Source organism: Solea senegalensis, linkage group LG14 (assembly GCF_019176455.1).
Source record: "Solea senegalensis isolate Sse05_10M linkage group LG14, IFAPA_SoseM_1, whole genome shotgun sequence".
NCBI classification, from domain to species: Eukaryota; Metazoa; Chordata; class Actinopteri; order Pleuronectiformes; family Soleidae; genus Solea; species Solea senegalensis.
In genome coordinates this window covers 25,488,559-25,511,995 of record NC_058034.1, presented here as the reverse complement: position 1 = coordinate 25,511,995, position 23,437 = coordinate 25,488,559, and the positions used below count along the sequence as shown (strand labels likewise).

At 43.4% G+C, this 23,437-nt stretch overlaps 1 protein-coding gene across 1 annotated transcript in view; it reads right to left on the bottom strand.

Moving 5' to 3' along the window:
• wwc3 (WWC family member 3) overlaps positions 1 to 19,165 on the bottom strand; it is a 49,197-nt gene extending 30,032 nt beyond the window's left edge. Inside the window, exons 1-4 of the mRNA XM_044044563.1 lie at positions 18,968 to 19,165; positions 17,084 to 17,274; positions 1,261 to 1,370; positions 645 to 845 (exon numbers count right to left, since the gene is read on the bottom strand). Coding sequence (XP_043900498.1) covers positions 645 to 845; positions 1,261 to 1,370; positions 17,084 to 17,274; positions 18,968 to 19,165 — 700 coding nt within the window. The remainder of the gene's footprint in view (positions 1 to 644; positions 846 to 1,260; positions 1,371 to 17,083; positions 17,275 to 18,967) is intronic.
• Positions 19,166 to 23,437: the final 4,272 nt, after the last annotated feature.

The window sequence follows — 23,437 nt, the reverse complement described above, 5'->3', positions numbered from 1 at the left end:
TCTATATCTTAAGAACATGTTCACGTCTTTATCTCACTGTCAGACAGACTTTTGTAAACCACTCACTCTCCCACACCAAAGTCCACAGAGAAAATCAGTGATCACAGCACACAGGAGCTGCTGGTCCTCTGCTGGTCCTCGTGTGGTCACTTTGTGTCACTGAGGTCAAACATTAGAACTTGGTGATGGAGGCAGCAGTGGATCAACAACTCCTGTGTGTGTGTGTGTGTGTGTGTGATGTTAAAATCACTGATTTCCTCTGTGGACTTTGGTGTGGGAGAGTGAGTGGTTTACAAACTTCAGTGAATAAATTTGCTAATATTTTCTTAAGCTTTAAGCTGATGTCATTTTTTTATAAAAAAGATTTTCCTCATATTCACAGTGGCAGCCATGATTTCATTGCTAGTTTGTAAGCACAGGGGGGCGCTCACAACACTGACAAGACATCACAATGAGAGCTGAATTCAGCCTTAGGTCAGGAGAGTGAACTGGGTGGAGGTGGTGACAGGGGGAGGGGGAGGGTGGGGTAGATCTGCATCACCCACTGTTTCCTGAGGGAACATCGACAATGTAGTGAAGAACGTCCAGGTCAGCTGACACTCCTCATGTGTGTTTCTGAAAAGAGAGGCGAGTCAAGTTCTTACTGCTGGTGATGGAGCGGTTGTCCTCGGACAGCTCGTGGAAGAGCAGCATTTCCTGCTGAGCCAGCTCCAGACGCTGCTGCTTCACCAGGTACATCTCCTTCTTGGCTCTCAGGGCCTCCTGGGCCACGACCAGGTACTCTTTCAACATACGCTCCTGCTCTTGCCGCCATTGAGTCCGTGGGTTCTCAATCTGGGTGGTCTCTGACAACGGGATATGACGAGCAGAGGTGTCATGTAAAGATCATGATTCTTACCCAAAAAGATTCTGAATCCACTCAAAACTTCAGAAATTCAAAGTTAATGTTCATTCATTTTGTACAATGAGGAAACTGTATATCGACATGTGCTGTAACAGGAGTATGAAAAATATTGTGTTTGTGTCACTACAGACCTGCAGGTGGACGCAGGGACAAAAAACGTCTGTAATATATAAATATAAGGTCAATCTGAACACATTTCAAATGCTGAATTAACAAAATAAGACATTAGATCTGTGGGGTTTGGTTTAGAGGTTTTTATTTATTTATAAGTTAAAAAACAGAAATGTGGAGTTAAATGTCTAGAAAAGGGTCAGAGGGCATGGTCATGATGATGAAGATGATAAGTGTGTACTCACTGTTGATGTGGTCGATGTAGTAAACGCCCACTTGCTGGTCGTAAACTTCCTCCCACCCGAGCGGCAGTTCGTCTCCAACGCAGTCAGCAAACGACAGTGGTTTAGTGATTCTGGAATGATTTAAGATCAGCTCAACAACAACGACGACAACAACAACAGTGTCACTTTAAAGGGGACATATTATGCAAAATCAACTTTTTAACCATTTCAATACTTATATTTGGGACTCTGGAGGCCCTACCAGTCGCCAAAGTGTGGAAAAAGAATACTCAGTCATGTTTTCGTGGTCCCCCTTAGTGTAAGTATAGGCGATAAAACACTCCATGTTGAATTCCCTGCGCTTATGACGGCAGCATGCGCATTTCACCGCGAATGTTACCGCCCACCAGTAAGTTTACTTGGAGAGCTCCACCTTAGCTCCACCTTGTCCCTGCGAGAGTGCAGGCGAGGGAGGAAGAGCGGTATTATGTCAACGTGGAGGGACAAGTGTGCTGTTGGTGGCTGCACAGTGGAGCACAGTGTTTTACAGAGGATTTTATATATGAAGCTAATGTGCCGGATAAAGTCAGCAAACGTGTGTTCGCACCACTTCACATCAGACTGCGGCCAGCGGTCGCCGTATTTAGTCAGCGACGTACAAACACACACATTTTTAAGAAAAGGTCACATAGAGGTCATAACTGACCATTCTGACACGTCCTAATTAAAAATATTTGTTCAGTACGTCCTCCATGACCGGAGCACAGACTCAGTCTGATACAATCACATAAAGCAGCTGTTTATGCAGCACGCTGCTGACGATCACCGGTGCTGCACTCTCTGTGTCACCGCTGATTGCCAGCGGCGAGCGACGATCTGCCTAAACTGCCCGGAGCTGGTCAGCAGTGGCGATCAGCGGTGCTGTTCATAAGTGTTTTTAACTGATTTACAGTTGGACAGTGTTCAGTTCGATCCTTATTTAGGACGTCTCTTCCTGTGACGGCACTCTCGCTGTTTCCTGCGCACGCTGCCATGTTGATATTGTCAGAGAACTAGTGGAGGGAGGGGGAGACGAATAGAGCTGTAAAGCGCTGTAAAGAGGACAAATCAGAAACCCCCTGGAAGAAGTGGGCGTGTGTTTGCCTGTGTCTCATTTGCATGTAAAGGGACCATGCACAAAACCGAGCGTTCTGAAAGGGGCGGGTTTAGCAGGGTTATTGAACTGCTATGATTCTTCATCCTTATGGTATTTTGACCAAAGCATGTCACTGACATGTTCATTAGGACACCAGGGAACTATTTTAATGGGGGAAATAGGGTATAATATGTCCCCTTTAACATCAGCGAAACACTGAACTTCTCTTCCTCGTCAGCGTAAACATAGCGAGTGGATTGTGATTATTCATACACACACAAAGAGAAAAGCTCACACATCATCACTGAACTGTGATTAAATCAGCATTTCATCTGTCAAATTTCTGCCACTGATATAATAACAAGGGACCACTTCACCCACAAAATATACAGGTTTTTTTACTAACTTCCAGAGATAAATGTGTCATTGGACCTGAGATACAAGCCTCATGCCCTCAACAACACAGCACGTCGGGATTGTAAAGAAATCTATAAAATTGACAAAAAGTCCACCCGAAAATAACTGTTTTATAAATCATATAAAACAAAGTCACAGCAGTTTCATGCAGCCATGCAATGATGACTCCGTCCACGCTGAGGAGCAGTTGTTTTGGGTATTAGAATCAGTGCATCACTTAGCCCCTCGACAGGCTAAGTGCCACTTGTTTATTTATTTTAAATAGATTTTTTTATTCACCACAAACAGTGTTACCAAAGGCAGTATATAGAGCTTTCAACCGTATCCCCAAGCACAATGGCGACATCCTATGGTCAATAAGTGAATAAATGGGGGGGCGTGAGGTGAGGTGTATTTTTCAACACCTGAACCCCCAAAACCACTGCCTGTCTCTACCTACTGTCTACACACTAACAACGTCATCCAATCACGCGACATGTCACGAAGAAAGGGTCAAAAAACACTTTCTTTTTTCATATTTTGTGGTGTTGACAAAGTTTTCAAAACATTATAAATGGTATGTGTTATGTTACTTTTTCTTTCTTTTTTAGATTGGCAAGAGGGCTAATTATAGATCCCACAAAATTGTTGATGAGATGTTGGAGATCCTGGCCAGAAATTGATATTGTTGTTAAAACAGTGTTTCAAGAGTGAGCCTTTTGGTAAGACTCTATACTTGGTGTTTGAGTATTGTTATTCAATGTCTTACAATATCACATAATTGTCATCATTTCAAATTTCCTGTCAAATTTTTACATTTTTTTACAAAAACACAGTGGGCTGCTACCACCAGGCTTAGCAGGTTTCCTGGAGGAAACCCTGCAGTGGATTAAAAAGATTTGTTCACAGAATGGTTCAGTCCTTCAGTCACTGAATGTGCTGTCTCTACATACACCAGACTACTCTGTTGACATTAGAGACATTTCCTTTGCTAAATGTTTTCAGGATTCTTAAGTCGTTTTAACTTTGAGCTACAGTTGGACTTTGTTGGCTTTGATTCTTGTGTTGGACGTTGCATTCATGACTCTTCAATGACGACACTCTCTGATCAGAGGGATTTGGAACTTTAAGTAGATTTTGGAACTTTAAGTAGATTATGGAAATTGAAGTAGATTTGAGAATTATAAATAGATTATGAGTAGATTTTGGAATTATAAATAGATTATAAGTAGATTTTGGAACTTCAAGTAGACTTTGGAATTATAAGTAGACTTTGGAATTATAAGTAGATTTTGGAATTATAAGTAGACTTTTTATACAGTGGGTACGGAAAGTATTCAGACCCATTTAAATGTGTCACTCTTTGTTTCTTTGCAGCCATTTTCTAAAATCAAAAAAGTTCATTTCATTTCTCATGAATGTACACTCAGCACCCCATCTTGACAGAAAAAAAACAGAAATGTAGAAATTTTTGCAAATTTATTAAAAAAGAAAAACTGAAATATCTCATGGTCATAAGTATTCAGACCCTTTGCTCAGTATTGAGTAAAAACACCCTTTTGAGCTAGTACAGCCATGAGTCTTCTTGGGAATGATGCAACAAAGTTTTTCCACACTTGGATTTGGGGATCCTCTGACATTCTTCCTTGCAGATCAGATGTTCAGGTCTCTCCAGAGATGCTTAATTGGTTTAGGTCAGGGCTCTGGCTGGGCCAGTCAAGAATGGTCACAGAGTTGCTCCGAAGCCACTCCTCCGTTATTTTAGCTGTGTGTTTAGGGTCATTGTCTTGTTGGAAGGTGAACCTTCGGCCCAGTCTGAGGTCCTGAGCACCCCCATAGCATGATGCTGCCACCACCATGTTTCACTGTTGGGATTGTATTGGGCAGGTGATGAGCAGTGCCTGGTTTTCTCCACACATACCACTTAGAATTAACACCAACAACTTCAATCTTGGTCTCATCAGACCAGAGAATCTTATTTCTCATAGTCTGGGAGTCCTTCATGTGTTTTTTGGCAAACTCTATGCAGGCTTCCATATGTCTTGCACTGAGGAGAGGCTTCTGTCGGGCCACTCTACCATAAAGCCCCGACTGGTGGAGGGCTGCAGTGATAGTGGACTTTGTGGAACTTTCTCCCATCTCCCTACTGCATCTCTGGAGCTCAGCCACAGTGATCTTTGGGTTCTTCTTTACCTCTCTCACCAAGGCTCTTCTCCCACGATTGCTCAGTTTGGCTGGACGGCCAGGTCTAGGAAGTGTTCTGGTCATCCCAAACGTCTTCCATTTAAGGATTATGGAACCTTGCAGAAATTCTTTTGTAACCATGGCCTGATCTGTGTCTTGCCACAATTCTGTCTCTGAGCTCCTTGTGCAGTTCCTTTGACCTCATGATTCTCATTTGCTCTGACATGCACTGTGAGCTGTAAGGTCTTATATAGACAGGTGTGTGCCTTTCCTAATCAAGTCCAATCACTTTAATTAAACACAGCTGGACTCCAATGAAGGAGCAGAACCATCTCAAGGACAATCAGAAGAAATGGACAGCATGTGAGTTAAATATGAGTGTCACAGCAAAGGCTCTGAATACTTATGACCATGTGATATTTCAGTTTTTCTTTTTTAATAAATTTGCAAAAATTTCTACATTTCTGCTTTTTTTTCTGTCAAGATGTGGTGCTGAGTGTACATTAATGAGAAATAAAATTAACTTTTTTGATTTTAGCAAATGGCTACAATGAAACAAAGAGTGAAACATTTAAAGGGGTCTGAATACTTTCCGTATCCACTGTAAATAGATTTTGGATTTTTTTTTTAAACTGATCTACAGTTGGACATTGTTGGCTTTGATTCTTATGTCGGACGTCACGCTCATGACTCATGCTCATTGTGACGACACTCTCTGACCAATCAGTTGCCGGCAGTCTGTTGACTTTATCAGCTCAGCTGAACCTCATCAGAGCAGGAACTAAAAAAACAGCAGGTACCAGGTTCTCTGATGGAAAAGAAAAATAACTGTGCCATGCAGAGGCCAGTCAAGTCAGGACCATGTCGTGGAAAAGCAGCATAACTGGGTTACTAAGTCCCAAAACAAACAAAACAAATTCATCACAGCAGGAAACTGATATCGGTAGTGGACATGAAAAGGTCTTAATCATTAGTTGCATCTCTAATCATGTGAATATTTGCGCATTAATGGCCTGAAGATTTTCAGATTAAACCATAGCACAGAAACAGCACTAGTTAAAGTTAGTAACGATCTTCTCTTGGCGTCAGATAATGGTCTAGTCTCTTTACTTGTCCTGTTAGATCTTAGTGCTGCATTTGACACCATTGATCATGATATTCTACTGCAGAGATTGGAGCAGACTCTTGGTATCACAGGTGCTGCCCTCTGCTGGTTTAAATCATACTTATCTGATAGATTCCAGTTTGTTCATGTTAATGATAAAGCCTCACTACAAACAAAAGTTAATTGTGGAGTTCCACAAGGCTCAGTGCTTGGGCCTATACTTTTTACCTTATATATGCTTCCTCGAGGGAACATTATTAGAAAGCATAACATACACTTTCATTGTTATGCAGATGACACACAGCTATATTTATCGATGAGGCCGGATGAAATAAATCAGGTTGTTCAACTCCAGGAATGTCTCAGAGACATTAAGTCCTGGATGACCTGTAACTTTCTACTTTTAAACTTTTATACTCCCTAAACCCCTCAGAGAAAAACTTTCTGATCACATTGTCACTTTAGATGACATCACCATGGCTTCCAGTTCCACTGTGAGGAACCTTGGAGTTACTTTTGACCAGGAAATCTCTTTTGATTCACACATAAAACTCATTTCCAGAACAGCCTTCTTCCACCTGCGGAACATTATGAAAATTAGAAACATTCTGTCTTTACAGGATGCTGAAAAACTAGTTCATGCTTTTGTTACATCTAGATTAGATTACTGTAACGCCTTATTATCAGGATGTTCCAACAAGTCTGTTAGAATCCTTCAGTTAATTCAAAATGCTGCAGCACAAGTTCTGACAGGAACTAGAAAGAGAGACCATATAACTCCAGTGTTAGCTTCTCTACACTGGCTCCACCCACAGTTTAGAATTCAATTTAAAATCCTCCTCCTCACGTACAAAGCACTTAATGGTCAGGCCCCTTCATACCGGAAAGACCTAGTCTTACCCTATCACCCTAATAGACCACTTAGGTCACAAAATACAGGTTTACTTGTGGTTCCCAGAGTCTGTAAGAGCAGAATGGGAGGCGGAGCTTTCAGTTACCAGGCTCCTCCTCTCCTGTGGAACCAGCTTCCAATGATAGTTCGGGAGGCGGACACTCTCTCTGTATTTAAAGTTAGACTTAAAACTTTCCTTTTTGATAAAGCTTATACTTAGAGCTGGTTCAGGGAAACCTGGACCATCTCTTAGTTATGCTGCTATAGAACTAAACTGCTGGGGGATTTTGCTGTGGTGCACGCACATTCACTCTCTCACACTCAGGATATGATTACGACTTTTTATTTGTCATTAACCTCGTCTCTTTCTCTCCCTAGTTTGTGTCTTTCCTTCCTTCCCTCTCTCTCTCTCTGTATTCTTATCATGCAGGTTGCAGGATCAAGATCCAGTTTTCGAGGCTACGCTTATCAGCACCATTATTATTACTAGGGATGCACCGATATGACTATTTCCGCCGATACCGATATCCGATATTAATATTGCTGCTATGGCCGATAACCGATATCTACCGATGTCGATATATGTTTTAAAAAAAAGTTTCTGAGATGATAAAAGTTTGTACAGAATGAAAATCACGCAAGCTGAATTTTTGAATGTCTTCCTTTATTTTCAAAACATGTTTTACCTCCAAATAACAAGGTCACATAAGACACAAGTAACTAACTACAAGTAAAGGTTTTTAGAAACCTTTACCACTTGTAGCAAGTGTGTAACTAAATTAAAGTACAGTTTAACTCCCTCAACTCACTAAACTCCTGTGAGAAAGTTTGGATCATAAATTACAAACGTGAACATAAATAAAAATAATACCCTGCCAAAGTTACTGTAACCGAGATAAGGGCGTCTACACTGGGTACGTAAATAAAGTCAACAACCCTTCCTCCCGGCAACAACAACCGCCCCACTTCCCTTAACAATAAAACTACACAACAGATATGAGAAACAATACCTGACAAGCTCTACTAAGAGCTGCCATAATAAAAGAAAACATGTTAAAATACTTTATCAAACTTGCCAGTATTCATGGCAACCAGATATTTATTCAATTGCAAAACATCAGAAAAGTAGCGCCGACTTGGCAGGTTGTTGCGGGGTTCAGTATGCGCTATCAACCGTCGGAACCCTGGGCTGGTCGTCAAGAGCAATCATTTCCATTACCTTGATCGTTATTGCCCTGGCCACTGTCTTCCTTTGGTCAAGTCCCAGCTGCGCTGCTTTCTTTTTGTCTGCTGCCTAATGTTACTAGCGTTAGCTTCCTGCCGTTGTTTGTGTACTTCAGGGTGGCGGTTTTTCAAATGACATAATCAAATTTGTGGTATTGAATGACTTGACGCGGAACCCTCCGCGCATTACCTCGACTTTGTAAGTGTTCAAACTTTTCATAAAACTTTATCTGATTCATGCCAGCAACGCAGCGTAGCTTCAGCTCAAATTCACGTTCTGTATCTTTCAATCTATTCGTACAAATTCAAACGCTCAAATCAGCAATTCAGCGTCAGCCTCAGCTTTCAACAGCAATCCCACTGCAGGAAAGCCACGGATGCAGGAAAACTGTATATTCACAGATAAAAAGTTTAACTTGTGCTCACTGATGTCATGGAACAGTTTCAAATACACATTCATTCACTTACAGAAGAACAGAGAACTAGCAGAGCAGGAGGACTTCTTTAATTCAAATTGTTCAAACGAACAATTTGCATCAAAATCAGCTTGGAACACTCTCTCTCTCTTTGCTCCTTCTCTGTAGGACAGTGCAGATCTAAATTGTTCGCAATAATTCTATTTGGATGGATAACACAGGCCACACGGTGGTGTAGTGGTTAGCGCTTCTGTCATGTGAGCTCACTCACTGTTACTGTTGAGGACTGAAATGACTGTGGGAGAAGATGTGCACATACTCGCTTGTGATTTATTCAACATGAATATGGTTCAAAAAGTTACAACTTTAAAACAAATATGAATTCACAGTTATGAATTTCTGAATCTGCAGCTGTCACGTAACTGCCAAAAACACGTCACAGGGGCCCAGACATTGTGTATTGAGCAGAGGATTCATGGATTTCTCACACTGGGCAGGCGTTCACAGCGAGCACCGAGCAAGCGGCGAGATGAGCGAGGAAGAATTATTCAATTAGTAATAAATGAGTAAAATAAAAAAATTAGTGTCAGGTTGGATATTTCACTGCAGATGTAGTGGCAAGTAAATATCCACACAGAAGTGGCACAAACCATTAATGTAAACAAACAGACATTATGTCCCTGTCTTTCCTCTGTCCATTCTGTCTCTGTTTTTATATCTAATGTTTACATCATCTCCGTTTTTGGTGTATCGTCAAATTTTATGAATTGAATTAAGTTCTGTGCCTTTAATTTTTACTCTGTTGTTGACGGGAGTGTTTTTGAAAATTAAAAACTATTAGATGGACTAAATTTCATATAAGGTCCTGCACTGACTTGGAGTCATTAGGTCACATGACCTTAATGAGACCGCGTGGTTAAGAGCAATGGGTCAGACTTTGAACAAGCCGTGATGGTGCAGCATCACTGGGTGGAAACTGAGGAGGAATATCCAACCTAAAACTAACTTCAGCGCAGTCCTTCTTCCTCGTTCATCTTGGTGCTAGCTCGGTGCTAGCTGTGAACGCATGCGCAGTGTGTGAAATCCATGAATCTTCTGCTCAACACACAATGCCTGGGGCCCCTGGGACATACTTTTGACAGTTACTGTATGTGACAGCTGCAAATTCATAAATAACATAAACTGTGGATTAGTAATAGAAGTTGTAACTGTTTTGTGTATGTGTGCATCTTTTTGACAGTTATCTTACCCCATACATGACTGTTACTTATGACCTCATTATAATGCCAAATTCCATGCACATAAAAACCATAATCAGCGTGCAGAAAGACCACTCTCTGTTATTTCTCCTCTTTAATGTTTCCGCCTACTTTCTTCATTCTGGCATCACTCTCGTGTTTTCGCCGCTGTCACTTGCGCTGTCACCGGTGCTCGCTGTCTCTCTCTGTGCTCTCGCCCTCTCTGCGCTCGCTGTCTGTCACCCTGTGCTGTCTCTCGCTGCGTGCCTTCTGCTCGCTTGACTTTACTGAGTTTTGGCACTCTGGGGGGCAGGTATTGAATAGACGACCCGCAACCCCCCCTCCTTTCTGATCGGTCACTTAAACGCCTAGGTCAGAGCCAATCCAAGGGAGGGTAGGGCGGGTCATCATTGCGGTTGGCGGCAGAAGTATCCAAGAATATGATTAAGGCCATGCGTATAAAGGCTAGATCCGCACACAGGGTGGCCATCATGTGTTGAAGTGGTACATGGACTTTTTAAATAACCAGAACTTGCTGAATTTTCTACCTGAACGGTTTGGTTTGTTATAAACATCAGAGATGGAGTTATTTCGACAATGCATATTTATGAATAATTATAACCATGGGCTTCAAATAATATTAAACAGAACAGAAAGGTGCAATGAATGAATACATACACACACAAGGTCAGCTGAAATGCAAAATATTCTTTTGATTAGTATTGTTATTATTATTATTTTTCTCTCAAATGAATCATGTTTTTGAGGCCTTTCCCATACCCCAAAACTCACAGATTTTTGCGACCACATCAATTCTGGTGGAACTTTACGTGTGAAAGTTGTTTGGCGAAAAAGTGTTGAAAATTGGATGCGGGAGGGGCTTACAAAAACGCAAATCAGCTTTTACCAGGTGACTTTTTGTGACAGGGAGAGTGCAGATAGTGACAGCGAGAGCGCAGAGAGTGACAGCGAGAGCACAGAGAGTGACAGCGCAGAGAGTGACAGGGAGAGTGACAGCAAAGTGCAGAGAGGCAGAGAGCAGAGAGTGACAGCAAGAGTAGAGAGACAGAGAGTGACAGCGAGCAAGAGCATAGAGAGTGACAGCAAGAGCATAGAGTGACAGCAGAGCACAGAGAGCATGTTTTGAGAGCACAGAGACATACAGAGAATGACAGCCACAGCGAGTACAGAGAGTGACAGTGAGAGCATAGAGAGTGACAGCGAGTGACAGAGAGTGACAGCGAGCACAGAGCTTACAGTGAGAGCACAGTAGAGTGAAAGAGAGCAGTGACAGCTAGAGCGAGAGAGTGACAGTGAAAGCATAGAGAGGACAGAGAGATAGAGAGTGACAGAGAGAGTTTGAGAGAGAGGACAGTGAGAGCATAGAGAGGACAGGCAAGAGTGCAGAGAGTGACAATGAGAGCATAGAGAGTGAAAGCGAGACCATAGAGAATGACAGCTAGAGCGCAGAGAATGACAGCCAGAGCATTGAGAGTGACAGCGCAGAGCGAGCACAGTGAGAGCAGAGGAAGTGAGCAGAGACAGCGCAGAGCACAGTGACAGCGCAGAGTGCAGAGACAGAGAGTGAGCAGCAGAGTGCAGAGAGTGACAGCAAGAGTGCAGTGAGAGAGGCAGCGAAGTGTAGAGAGTGAAGGCAAGAGAGAGAGTGACAGCAAGAGACAGCAAGAGCACAGAGAGTGACAGCGAGAGCGCAGAGAGTGACAGCGAGAGTGCAGAGAGTGACAGCAAGAGCACCAGAGAGTGACAGCTGAGGAGCTTAGAGAGTGACAGCAAGAGCACAGAGAGGACAGCTTAGAGCTGAGAGAGTGACAGCGAGACCATAGAGAGTGACAGCGAAAGACCATAGAGAGTGACAGCTTGCATTTATAGAGCAGAGCATAGGAGAGTGACAGCCAGAGAGGACAGAGCACAGAGTGACAGCAAAGAGAGAATGACAGCTAGAGCATAGAGAGTGAGAGCATAGAGAGTGACAGTGAGAGCATAAGAGTGACAGCACAGAGTGACAGCTTAGAGTGATAGCTAGAGCAGAGCATAGAGAGCACAGCAGAGTGACAGCGCAGAGAGCAGAATGACAGCCAGAGCATTTTTATCAGCTTGTGAGTGCAGAGAGTGACAGTGAGAGCACAGAGCAGAGCCGCTAAAGAGTGACAGCTGCAGAGCAGAGAGTGACAGCAGGAGTGCAGAGAGTACAACAGAGTGACATGAGAAAGGCAGAGAGCATTGTTGGTGGCGCAGAGAGTGACAGTGAGAGTACAGAGAGACATAAGATGCAGAGAGTGACAGTGGCACAGAGAGTGAAAGCGAGAGTGATGAGCAGAGAGTGACAACGAGAAAGCGCAGTGACAGCCAGAAAGAGAGAGTGACAGCTAGAGCGAGAGTGACAGTGAGAGCATAGGAGAGTGACAGTGAGAAAGCATTAGAGAGTGACAGCGAGAGCGCAGAGAGTGACAATGAGAGAGCATAGAGAGTGACAGCTTAGAGCGAGGAGAGGACAATGAGAGCATAGAGAGTAGCAGCGAGACCATAGAGAATGACAGCTAGAGCGCAGAGAATGACAGCCAGAGCATTGAGAGTGACAGCGAGAGCGCAGAGAGTGACAGTGAGAGCACAGAGAGTGAAAGTGAGAGCCAAAGAGAGAATGACAGCCAGGAAAGCATCTGAGAGTGACAGCAGAGCGAGAGAGAGGACAGCCAGAGCGCAGGAGAGTGATGAAGCAGAGGCAGGACAGCTAGAGCTTAGGAGAGGAGCAGGAGTGCAGATGGACAGCAAGAGCCAAAGAGAGAATGACAGCCAGAGCATAGAGAGTGACAGTGAGAGCATAGAGAGTGACAGTTTAGAGTAAGAGAGTGGTGGCAGGAGCACCAGAGAGGACAGCAGAGAGCAGAGAGTGACAGCCAGAGTGTCAGCCAGCAGAGAGTGGAGTAGAATTTACAGAGTGACAGCCATATGCACCAGCGAGAGCACAGAGTGACAGCGCAGAGAGGACAGCGCAGAGCTAGAGAGCATAAAGTGAGAGCATAGAGAGCAGGTGAGAGGAGAGGACAGCACAGAGTGACAGCAGAGAGTGACAGCGAGAGTGTGAGCAGAGAGTGTGGCAGAGAGTGACAGTGTGAGCACAGTGACAGCGAGAGCGAGCAAGAGAGAGTGACAGCGAGCACAGAGAGTGACAGCGAGCATAGAGAGGACAGTGAGAGACAGAGAGGACAGTGAGAGACAGAGAGTGACAGCACAGAGTGAAAGTGTAGAGAGTGATAGCGAGAGCCAGCGCAGAGCATAGAGAGCGCATTGCGAGAGTGCAGAGTGACAGCAGAGAGCCAGCCGCATAACAGAATGACAGCGAGATTGACAGCTGCAGGAGCGCTTGAGAATGACAGCCAGAGCACAGAGAGTGACAGCCAGAGTGCAGAGAGTGACAGCAGAGTGCAGAGGACAGCAAAAGAGAGAATGATGCCAGAGCATAGAGAGTGACAGTGAGAGCATAGAGACAGGACAGAGAGAGACAGCTTATATTAGAGAGTGACAGAGTGTCAGCAGGAGAGTGACAGCGCAGAATGCACAGAGTGACAGCAGAGAGTGACAGCCAGAGCACAGAGAGTGACAGCCAAAAAGCACAGAGCACAGCAGAGAGTGACAGCTGCAGAGAGCCAGAGCAGAGGACAAAATAGAGAGCAAGAGCAGAGAGTGACAGCGAGAGCATAGAGAATGGCAGCAGGAGCATAGAGTGATAGCGGTGAGTGCGAGCGCAGAGAGTGACAGCGAGAGCGAGAGCTTAGAGAGTGACAGCAGAGCACAGAGAAGTGAGGAAGGAGAGAGCATGAGCGAGAGAGTGACAGCAGAGCACAGAGGACAGGAGAGCGAAAGAGCGCAGAGAGACAGCGAGCATAGAGAGTGACAGCGGTAGGAGCGCAGAGAGAGTGACAGTGAGAGTGCAGAGGACAGTGCAGAGAGTGACAGCTAGAGCACAGAGTGACAAAGAGAGATTGACAGCGCAGAGCCAGAGAATGACAGCTAGAGCATTGAGAGTGACAGCTAGAAAGTGCAGAGAGTGACAGTGAGAGCACAGAGAGTGATGAAGAGAGAGTGACAGCAAGAGTAGAGAGTGACAGGAGAGCACAGAGAGTGAAAGCTGCAGAGCGAAGAGTGACAGTGAGCACAGAGAGTGACAGCGCAGAGTGCAGAGAGTGACAACGAGTGCAGTGTGACAGCGAGAGCGAGGAGAGTGACAGCAGCGCAAAGAGAGAGTGACAGTGAGAGCATAGAGAGTGACAGGAGAGCACAGAGAGTGACAGCGAGCGCAGAGGAGGACAATGAGAAAGATAGGAGAGTGACAGCGAAAGAGAGAGACAATGTGAGAGCATAGAGAGAGTGACAGCGACCATAGAGAATGACAGCTAGAGCCAGCAGAGAATGACAGCTAAAGAGCATTGAGAGGACAGCAGAGCTAGAGAGTGACAGTGAGAGCACAGAGAGGAAAGTGAGAGCCAAAGAGTGACAGCAGAGCAATAAGAGAGCATTGTGCCAGAGTGCAGAGTGACAGCAGAGTAGAGAGTGAAAGCGAGTGCAGTGACAGCGAGCAGAGAGTGACAGCAGGGAGGCAGAGAGGACAGCGAGGCAGAGGACAGCAAGAGCGAAAGAGAGAATGACAGCTGAGCAGAGAGGACAGTGAGAGCATAGAGAGGACAGCGAGAGTGCAGAGAGGAAGTAGAGCATCAGAGAGTGACAGCAGAGTATAGAGAGTGATGAAAGAGAGTGTCAGCGGTGAGCACAGAGAGTGACAGAGAGAGTGACAGCGAAAGAGAGAGTGACAGTGTGAGAGCATAGAGAGTGACAGTGAGAGCACAGAGAGTGACAGTTAATAGAGTGATAAAGAGAGTGACATGCAGAGAGAGCGAGAGAGGAGCGCGAGTACAGAGTGACAGCAGAGAGCGAGAGCTTAGAGTGACAGCGAGCACAGAGAGTGACAGCGAGCATAGAGAGTGACAGTGAGAGCATAGAGAGTGACAGCACAGAGTGAAAGTGTAGAGAGTGATAGCGCAGAGTGACAGCGAGAGCATAGAGAGTGACAGTGAGAGTGCAGAGTGACAGCGCAGAGAGTGACAGCAGAGCACAGAGTGACAAAGAGAGATTGACAGCGAGAGCAGAGAATGATGCCAGAGCATTGAGAGTGACAGCGAGTGCAGAGAGTGACAGTGAGAGCACAGAGAGGAAAGCGAGGCAGTGCAGAGCGCAGAGAGTGACAGCAGGAGTGCAGAGAGTGACAGCGAGATTGCAGAGTGACAGCAAGAGTGCGGAGAATGACAGCTAGAGCATAGAGAGTGACAGTGAGAGCATAGAGAGGACAGCGAGTGGCAGCAAGAGCGCAGAGAGTGACAAAGGAGAGCATAGAGAGGACAGAAAGTGTCAGTGCAGAGAGGACAGCTAGAATGCATAGAGTGACAAAGAAAGAGTGACAGCGAAAGAGCACAGAGAGTGACAGGAGCACAGAGAGTGACAGCGAGAGAGCGAGAGCGCAGAGAGTGACAGCGAGAGCATAGAGAGTGACAGTGAGAGCATAGAGTGACAGCACAGAGTGACAGCTAGAGAGTGACAGCTGGAGAGCGCAGAGAGTGACAGAGAGACCATGGAGAGTGACAGTGAGAGCATAGAGAGTGACAGCACAGAGTGACAAAGAGAGAGTGACAGCGAGCTAGAGAGTGACAGATATAACCATAGAGAGACAGAAGCAGAGAGTGACAGCGAGAGTGCAGAGAGTGACAGCGAGACCATAGAGAGTGACAGCGAGAGCGCAGAGAGTGACAGCAAGACCATAGAGAGTGACAGCGAGAGCACAGAGTGGTCTTTCTGCACGCTGATTATGGTTTTTATGCGCGCAAAATTTGGCATTATAATGACGCTACAGTTACTGACAAAACAACTAACACCTGTCTGAAGAACTGATTTAAATTAGACTTCATTTGTAGACGAAATTGTAACATCAAACTGAAGATAGCCATTGTAGGAGCCAAATGAACTTACCTGAAATGGATTAGGCCTCATGTTAAGTCAACAACGGAGATATGCAGATGTGATTTAAATCTGATACAACACTGATCCCATTTATTTAGTCAAACACCATTTAAGTACAATACTGCAATCCAACAATACAAAGATACGTGCACACGTCACAAGCACGCACACACACACACACAAACAAGTGACTAGTGACTTTTAAAGCAGTTAATCAATGTCAAGGTCACTGAATCATTAAAATATTTGTTCAGTTCTTGCTCCATCAGCGGAGGACAGACTCCGTCTGACACAGTCCATATCCTGAAACACTTGTACTGCCTCTACATACACCTGAGTCTACCTGAGACATTTCCCTGCTTGTTTTTTGTGTCGGACGTTTCTTCCTGTGACGACACTAGACTTGTAGTCAAGACCGCCTAAACCGAGACCAAGACAAGATCGAGACCAAGACAAGACCGAGACCAAGACAAGACCGAGACCAAGACTGCCGAGACAAAAATGTCTCGAGACATACCCCGTAATATTATTGTCTTTCTTTATCCCTGTTCATTCACAGGGTTCCCAGTGTTAATGTGTTAATTATGTTTAATTAAAGGTGGGACATTATGTGTTGTTATTATTATTTATTATAATAATGAATATGAATTATTATTGCAAATAGCATCTCATGCACCATCTCATGTTTGTTTTTCTGATCTGAGATCGAGGGAGAGGGAGGAGTCAGTCAGTGTCACATTTTTGAGAATAAATTATGATTAAAAAACCTGAACTGAAATGAATAAATGAAGGAGGGTGCAGATTCTTCTGCTCGTTCTGTGTTTATATCAGTTGTGAATGTTTGCCATTGTTAATGCTGCAGCCCATTCATTCATTTGTAAGTCTGTATGCAACAATGAAGACAACTAAACTGAAAGGTAAGAGTTGCTTTTGACATGGTAAAAACCTGTTTAACAAATAAGAGCTATAAAGAATTAAATGAATCATTTTGATAAAAAGCACCTGATTCTGCAGTGAAGGGTAGGACTGCACTTGATAACTCCTTGGACTCAGTGGGTTATTCTCCTGTCGAGGTCCTGCATGCAACACAGAACAATTCACTTCACAAAAACGTACAGTCATACAGCTCAGAAGTGTTGAAACCATGATCACAACCATAGTGGTAGTTTAAATGTTTACTGTTTGAAATGTATTGTTAGTAAAAGCTGCATTGTTTGATGAAGTTACTGACTTTTCTTGGCACTCTCAGGGATGATGCGGTACACCTTGTATGGATCAGAGATGTCCAGCTGGCTCCTGTCTACCAGCTCCTCAAAGTCATTGCTCTTGTTGAGAGCACAGCGAAGACGGGTCTTCCATGTCGGTGGGTCTGGCTTGTCAACCCCCTCCCGAAACTTGCCCTTGAACAGTGCCCAGGCCTGCAGAACAGTAACTGGTACAAGTTAATATATGTGGACCCTAATTATTCTCAAAGTGGGGTCCAAAGACGCCGAGGAGGCCATGACACACACCATGACACACTATGACACACCATGACACACTATAACCAGTAATACACACTATAACACACCATAACAGTAATACACACTACAACACACCATGACACACTTTAACAAACCATGACAGACCATGACACACTATAACACACCATAACACGCTATAACCAGTATAACACATTACAGACAATGACACACTATAACCAGTAATGCACACTATAACAGACCATGACACACTTTAACACACTATACCAGACCATGACACACTATAACAAGCCATAACACACTATAACCAGTAATACACACTATAACACACTATAACACACCATTACACACTATAACACACTATAACAGACCATGACACACTATAACAAGTAATACACACTATAACACACTACCACACACCGTGACACACTATAACAAGTAATACACACTACAACACACCATGACACACCATGACACACTATAACACACTGTAACACACTACAACACACCATGACACACTATAACACACCATAACACACTATTACCAGTAATACACACTACAACACACCATGACACACTATAACACACCATGACACACTATAACACACAGGGCAGCACGCTTTGTTTGACAATAGACAGCAGACAGTTGAGTTCTTCTGTCACCCAATCAGCTGACTGTCATGGGTGGAGCCAGTCTAGTCTTAATATTAGTAATACAGTGAAAATTAGAGAAAATTTGAGCCCCTAAATGTTCTGCTTTCTCCGTGCTTCCTCTGTGCTTCCTCTGTGCTTCCTCTGTGCTTCCTCTGTGCTTCCTCTGTGCTCCTAGTAAAGGTTAGTCTGGAGCCCTGGGCTGGTTCTGGTTATTTTGGTACGCAAAAAAAATATGAAGTACCATACTGGATCAACCCGAACCTCTTTTTAGTACCATCATCACATACATGATCTCAGGTCTCTGTACATAGACAACATTACGGAGAGCACAGATCACACACAAGGCATCAGTGGAGAGAACAGAAGAATAAATCTCTGATCCAGTTCTTATGGTAAAGATAAAATAGCTCCAGAAAATGACTCTGCCAGTGAGCGTTTTTTTTCCAGTGTGGTTGACTGTTGGATTTTGAATGAGTATATATTTTTTAGCATAGTCTAGTTACATTCACAAAAGTAAAGTGCTTCACAGAGGACAAATGCAGAAGTTACCCATCCATCCATCCATCCATCCATCATCTACCACTTTATCCTCCACAGGGGGGTCACGGGGGTGCTGTGCCATTCACTGTCACATTCACACCTATGGTCCATTTAGAGTGACTAATTCAATTGTTTTTTTTGGACTGTGGGAGGAAGCCAGAGAACCCGGAGAATACCCACGCACACACGGGGAGAACATGTGACCTCCAGAAGTTATCAATTGTTCTCAATGACCACATCATGTGAGAATTTGCTGATAAATGGTGACATTAGAAAGTCATCTTTGTTTGTGCAAATTACACAATTCATTTGCTATTAGTTGCAAAATCACAATATACTTGTACCACTGGCCTACAGCCTGCATTATCGAGATTATAAAGACATAAAACGTGATTTCCCACGAGGCATAACTTCTTTTTTCACTTGTGCCACATACCTTGAACAGTGCGGCGTCCTCGTCTCGATTGTAGTCCTGTTTTCCAGCGTGTTTCCACGGTATCCTGAAGACGCTCTTCTCGTTGTTCTCCCACACAAGTCCAGGATACTTCCCACAGTCCACCTGCTCGATGAGCCAGTGGCGCAGCTTTCCATTGCCGCTGCTGCTGGAACCTCCATAATCAACCTCGAGGTTCATCTCTGTCCTGACGCACACATGCAGCAAGTGCACTGTCATGTGTTGACTCACACAGTCATCACTACAGCGGGCCTGTTTAAGTCCTGTGTGTGGGGGGGGGCGCGTGGTGGGGCCGGGGATGCTGTGGATGAGGAGGACGCACCTGCTGCTGCTAACCCTCCACCTCCCCACCCCCTTTTCCTGCAAATTTATCAGAGCGCATAGTGGTGAGGCACCGCACAGTGGGAGGAGGAGGGGGAGACAAAAACTATTCTTTGAAATGATAAAGCGTTCAAGAAAGTAGCAACACAGTGGTACCAAGTGCAGATGAAGTGATGACATAAAAACGGACAGATTGGTTGCAATAATAGTGTAATAACAGGCACTAAAGATAATTAGAGTGTGTCTCTCAGTCACATTATTTACTGGAGACAAAATAAACGAAACATGCTTTTTTACTGTGACTGTAAAAGTGGACATGTTTCTGAGTGACCTAACTTCTGAATTAAACAATGGATTTTCAGTGGTGCGAGGAATGATTCATGTGAGCAGCCTTGGCTGAGTGCTTTCTGTAATTATTCAAATGTATTCAAAGTAACGGCAGTGAGTGATCGTTCCACTGTACACTCATGATGCATGACAACCACATTATAACCACAAGTCAGCAGATGATTGTGGTGGAAATATACAAATAGAAATATAAGTACATTTTCAGGAAAAACCACCAACTATATTTCCTAAAAAAAGTAAGTAATTCTGTTGTTGTAATTGGTTATTATTATTATTATTATTAGTACAACCCATGAGCAGTAGTTGTGAATTGTTTGATATTCTTTGAAGAAGCCCAGTCATTGGGAACTGGGAACCACTGAACTGACAGATTGTGTATAAACTTTCAAACTAGCTCCATCATCAATAACAGCCATATGATGAGTGATGTAATTGAAGAAGATGCATAAAAAGCTTTGTCTCAAGCAGACATTTCCATTCAATAATGAATACTGACATGTTTTTAGGCATATAACAAAACAGTGCATTAACACTCTGTAAAGTATGCACGCATATCCTTGGTGTCCTGCTTGACTGCTTGTGCATGTTATTTTGACAGTTAATGACAGAGTTATGTTGTGACTCGCCAGAACATGACCAGAGACAGAGAAAGCATTCAGGATTCAAAGAGACAACACAGGTCTACACCCTCTTTGTATATATATGTGTGTGTATAAGTAAGAAGTATATAGTTTCAGTTAGAAGGAGATTACAATAAACGTCCTAAACTAAAATATAGTATTTGTTGTATTAGTATTAGTATTGTATTACATAACTGGATGAGCTGCAGAGTAACTGGAGAGTCACATGAAAAGGTCACAGGTCAGATTAGTGTTAACCACCACTTACCAACTTGGTAAGATCCCTGCCCTCAGGTCTAACATGGCAGGGATGATGTGTTTATATTTTTGAGAAAAATAATGACGTCATCCGCATTCAAAGACAGATGGTGCTCCCGCTCTCCTGTAGTTATACCTGAAATATTATCATGTGATCTTACAGAAATTGCAAATGGTTCAATAGCCATGATAAACAGCAAAGTCTTCACCCTCGATTTATCTTGATAGTCTTTGAAATATTATTATTAGTTCAAATTTCTGCATATGATTCCTTGTAAAGTAATCTAATCCACTCCAATCCACGTCAAATTTCAAACAGATAGGTCCATTCCACTCTATCTGAGTATCTGTCAAAGACCTTTGGCATCCAATGACAGTAGGGCAGTGTCTGGTGCTCCCTTTTGATTATATATAACATTCAAAATTCGCCTGACATTATGGAAAACCGTTCTGATCCCCTCCAATTATCTTTGGTATTATTCCCTCAATCCTTCTTGCCAAAATCTTACAGAGTATTAAAGTGGACGGCAGGATTCCATTTTGAAAGGACTCTGCAAACAAAGTCATTTAGATTTGTCTTTTTTAATTTGGTAGCCCATCAGGCCCTGGAGATTTCCCTGTTTTCATACTTTGCTACAGATATCTCTGCTACAGTTATTTCTTTCTCTAAACTAGCCCTCAGAGTTTCTGCTACATTGGGTACATTTATTCTATCTAGGAAGACTTTTAATTCTGAATTGTCCGAAGTTATTTCTGAACCATAGAGTCCTTTATGAAATTTTCTAAAATTCTTGTTTATTTCTCTTGGGTCTACAATAGTTTCTCCTGGATCATTCTGCAGTGAGAATGAAGAATCTCTTTGATGGGCCAGGCTAGCACTTTTCCATGTGTTTCTCTCTGATCATATAGAATGTTTGTTTAAGTCGCTCTAGATACGGATAGCTCATTATATTGTGCTCTAAGCAGTAGAAGGTTCGGATGAGCTTTCGGGGACTTTGATTGGAAGTATTCATTTTCAAGTTTATTTATTCTTTATTGTTTCTAGATGTCTGTCTTGCTTTAGAGCTAGTAATGCTGATTATCTGCCTCTGATAAAGGCTTTGAAGGCTTCCCACCTTATACTTGCTGATGTTTCTGTTGTATTCATTTCAAAATAGACTTTCATTTGCTCATCCACGAATGTGCTAAAACCAGGATCAGCCAACCATTTTAGGTTCCAACGCCAAGTAGTAGCATCTCTCACCAGTTTTGAGGCCTGATGTATTATTGAAACTGGAGCATGGTCTGAAATTAGAATAGCATCGTAAGAGCAATCCTTAATTCTATGTCTTAATCCAGCTGAAATTAGAAAGAAATCAATTCTTGAGTGAGACTTATGAACACTGGAGTAACATAAACACTTTAAAACAGCAGGATTTATGTCCCTCCAGATATCTATAAATATATATAGATGCATTTCTTTCATGATGAGGGTGAGACTGGTCGGCTCCAGTGCTTCGATCCAATTACCAGGAAGAGTGGACAAAGTAAGAAACAGATTTTGAAAAAAGTTTGATCATCAGTATTTGGTGCGTAACATGATTTGTTCCTTAAGTAAATTTTCCTGAATGATAAGGTATCGTCCAAACTTGTCTTTAATAACTGTTATTCAGCTGCAATGGTATAGATTCATGAACCTCTTGCTTGAGAGGTAAATGGTGGTGAGAAGGGATGACCTCGCCACCTCCTCCTAACTTTCAGATCATCTTTGTGCATCAGGTGGGTTTCTTGCAGAAATGCTATACTGCAATGATTTAATCTCTATTCATGACTTGTTTAACCTTCTTAAGTTTGTGTAGCCCCCTGCAGTCCCACAACATGGTAGAGGGGGAGGTTAAGGATGAATGGCAGAAGCTAAAGAGTGAGCAGCCTTAGAAAACCACAAAAGTATTACTGTGCTACCCGGCAACAAAGATGAGGGTTTTATGTGACTAAGGTCTTCCTGGAACTGTGAGGGGAGTGCCTCCACTTGGTGCCTGAGGGGAGTGGCTTTACTCCTGGCACAAACGATGCAGGAAGTGACATACTCCAAAAATGTCTCTTTGGAAGGTGGAGAGTGCAACTGGCAAAACATGACATGGTGACCTTAAAATCTGTAGAATCAGAGCCAAACAAGCAGTGACACAGAGCGTTACAGTTAAAGTTAAACTTAAAACTTTCCTTTTTTATAAAGCTTATAGTTAGAGCTGGTTCAGGGAAACCTGGACCATCTCTTAGTTATGCTGCTATAGAACTAAACTGCTGGGGGATTTTCCTGTGGTAAACGCACATTCACTCTCTCACACTCAGGATTTGATTATGACTTTATATGTCCTTAACCTTGTCTCCTTCTCTCCCTAGTTTGTGTCTTTCCTTCCTTCCCTCTCTCTCTCTCTGTATTCTCATCATGCAGGTTGCAGGATCAAGATCCAGTTTCCGAGGCTACGCTCATCGTCACCATTATTATTATTTTGTAATTAAAAAGTCGATATCAGTAACTGTATAAACTTGTAACCTGATACAGTTGTTGTGTATCTGCTGCTGGTCTCCCTCTCTCTCTTCTGTCTCTCCCTCATCTCCCTCTTGTCTTTTCTCTCCCCCCATTTTCTGTCCCCCACCTCTCCACTGTCCCCCATTTTTCCTTTCACCCCAACCGGTCGAGGCAGATGACCGCACATCTCTGAGCCTGGTTCTGTCAGAGATTTCTTCTTCTGTTAAGAGGGAGTTTTTTCTCTCCACCGATGCCTAGTGCTTGCTCATTGTGTGAACTGTTGGGGTTCTCTGCTCTCCTTGATGTTGTCTATGTACAGTGCCTTGAGATAATGTATGTTATGATTTGGCGCTATACAAATAAAATTGAATTGAATTGAAATTGAGTTACCTTGGT